Source organism: Panthera leo, chromosome D2 (genome assembly GCF_018350215.1).
Source record: "Panthera leo isolate Ple1 chromosome D2, P.leo_Ple1_pat1.1, whole genome shotgun sequence".
NCBI classification, from domain to species: domain Eukaryota; kingdom Metazoa; phylum Chordata; class Mammalia; order Carnivora; family Felidae; genus Panthera; species Panthera leo.
The window spans coordinates 84,300,983-84,303,482 of record NC_056689.1 but is presented as its reverse complement, the minus strand read 5'-3'; the positions used below and the strand labels follow the sequence as shown (position 1 = coordinate 84,303,482).

The following is a 2,500-nucleotide window of genomic DNA, read 5'->3' as shown; positions in this document are numbered from 1 at the left end:
TGGCGGGGACCTCCCGTGGCACAGTTACACGTCATCTCCCGAACACTCGGCGGAGTGCCGAGCTCGTTGTTGGCAGCGCACTCGGGACGTAAGCGCTCTCTGGGCTGAAGTGGGCGGGAGGGGGGGGGTGAAAGGTACCCTCGTATTTATGCCGCGTTAAAATATTTTCAGTCCTAGAAGGAGAATATCAATTCAACTGAGACATTGGAAAATGTCTCTCCCAGAATGAGAGTGTATGGTTATTACAAGTCATAAAGCTTCTGAAAGCTTGCATTAAAGCGTCCATCACCTGTCAGGGGCATTTGCATGAAATCAATAGTGGCCGCCCATCTATCTTTTCTGATCACCTTTCATCAGGCCGATTCATTAAGTCAAACAGTCATGGTGATTAGCTGGGAGAGAGGAGACACCGGACACGTTAGAAATGCACAGTGGGCCACCCTTTTTGTTCCCTAATCAAGCAACGTAATACTTCATCTAATCCTCTCTGGCCCGAGTGGCTCGGTGAGGCCCAGCCGCCCGGCCGGCCGCACCACAACTTTTGCCGGACACCCTCGTCCTGGGCAGGCAGAGATATGACAGATTGTCCCCAAGTCAACGCTGACAGCTTCTGATGATTAATGGTTTGATTATGAAGTGGTTTTACACATACGGAATTTACATCACAGAGAGTTGGACGGCCGCGTCACACACGCGGAGGCGTTCTGAGGAGCTTTACTATTTGCAAAGAAAAAAGAGGGCGAAATCGCAGCAAAAGCCATGTCATGTAAAATCAATACGTCGGATCAATGCTTTATTAACAAGAAAATGTCTTACTTCACATTCCTGCGTGGACCTTTGTCTCCGGGATGCATGAGGGGATGTCAGATCATATTGTGGCCCTCGGCTTACGGGCGTATCATCGAGCGTACGTGCGCGAGACCCACCGTGGGTGCCGACGCTCGAGGAAAACGGTGACCGGTCATTTCGGAGAGCGCTTTCAAAGGCAGCCCGTAACCTCGTTCCTCGAAGCCGGGCGCCTTTGTGTTCCCCGCGCCGTGCAGACCCGCTGAGTTGGGTGGTGTTAATCATCAAATTACGTGCTAATGAGTGATGGCCCAAATTGCGGCTACGTAATGAATAGATGGCGGCAGGTCCTATTAGGCTCAGAAAACCCCCTGATTTATGTCGTGCCATGCACCGTGGCGTTACTCCGCGGAAAACGATATCTACATCAAGAAGTAATGCACTCTAATAAGTATTTTCATCTTAACTCGCGTCCCCGGGCCTCCGGGCTCAGTTTTTGTTGGAGTCAGGCAGAGCCATAATAAAGCCCAATGGCTCCTTATAAAGCTTGTTAAACACGGAGTGTGCAGTCGGACGGAGTCCCGGCCGTGATTCATGCACTGTACACACAGCGCGTGTACCGCTGATTTATGGCCGCGCACAGTTCATAGTCAAAATTACAATTTGAGGGATAAAAAGATTAATTACTATTTGTGGCCGGCAATTCCGTGAGGCTGGTGGAATGATAGTGCTCTACATCAGTTTGTAGTCAGCCATTCACAGATTATTAAAGCTTTGCAAGAATAAGTGCGCCTCCTGCCCAGTTTGTGCTCAGGCAATATGCTAGACAGAAAAGGACCACAGGGATAAATCTGAAGCTAGCAATGGCTGGACATATGTCATAATTGCCAGTTTCCCATAAATCCCTGGCCAGTGTGGAAGGCACTGCGTGATGCAGGCAGTGATCATGACAGTGGGGATTGCTATACGTGGCCCCGAGACTTGCAACTTTCTGACCGCGCCACCGTTTCTACACTGTGTCGAGGAACCCTCGGACTCTCTTCCCGTCTAATTATAGATTAGAAATAATCATCGCCTTTATGTGCGAAAGAAAGGGGGGAAATCCATTCCTTAAGACAGAGCTGGCGTTCGGGGGCGCTTGCCTTCAAGAGCGTCAGAGAAGGCGAATTACACATTTATTTGTAAGCGTGCAATAAACGAGTAATGGATGGCATAAAAGTAATTAACCTGACCTACATTTCTGTGTCCTGTTACAGCCCTTAATGAACCAACCATAGATTACGGCTTTCAGAGGTTGCAGAAAGTGATCCCGAGACATCCGGGTGATCCCGAAAGGTTACCCAAGGTTAGTAAAAGAGCATGTGGCGCCCTGCGTGCGGCGGGTCCGCCACCGGGCCGGTTCCGGTTTGGGGGCAGCAGGTGCCCTGGGAAGGGGGGCTTCCAGACGCCCCGAGCCCCGCAGCCACGGCGAGGCCGACAGGTGCGGGGGGGCCGCCCCGGCCCGGCCCAGGTGGGCGAAGGGGTGAGGGAAGGGGGCCCGCGGCCGCCAGTCTTCTGTCTCGTCGCCGCGAACCTAGAGGAGGAAGAGAAAGGCTTCTCTGATACAAATATTTTGGATTCTGCGAGGGGGACGTAAACTTCCGCGTAATGAAATAGTTCAATTAAACATTTTCCGCTCCAGTAGCCTGCGCTGATTTCAATCTAAGCAGCCCCA

At 51.5% G+C, this 2,500-nt stretch overlaps 1 protein-coding gene across 7 annotated transcripts in view; it reads left to right on the top strand.

The window, feature by feature from the left end:
* The window catches only part of EBF3 (EBF transcription factor 3), a 116,593-nt gene that overhangs the window by 104,319 nt on the left and 9,774 nt on the right, over window positions 1-2,500 (top strand). For all 7 annotated transcript variants that reach the window (XM_042908485.1, XM_042908482.1, XM_042908484.1 and 4 more), the window contains exon 11: window positions 2,043-2,131. In XM_042908485.1, coding sequence (XP_042764419.1) covers window positions 2,043-2,131 — 89 coding nt within the window. The remainder of the gene's footprint in view (window positions 1-2,042; window positions 2,132-2,500) is intronic.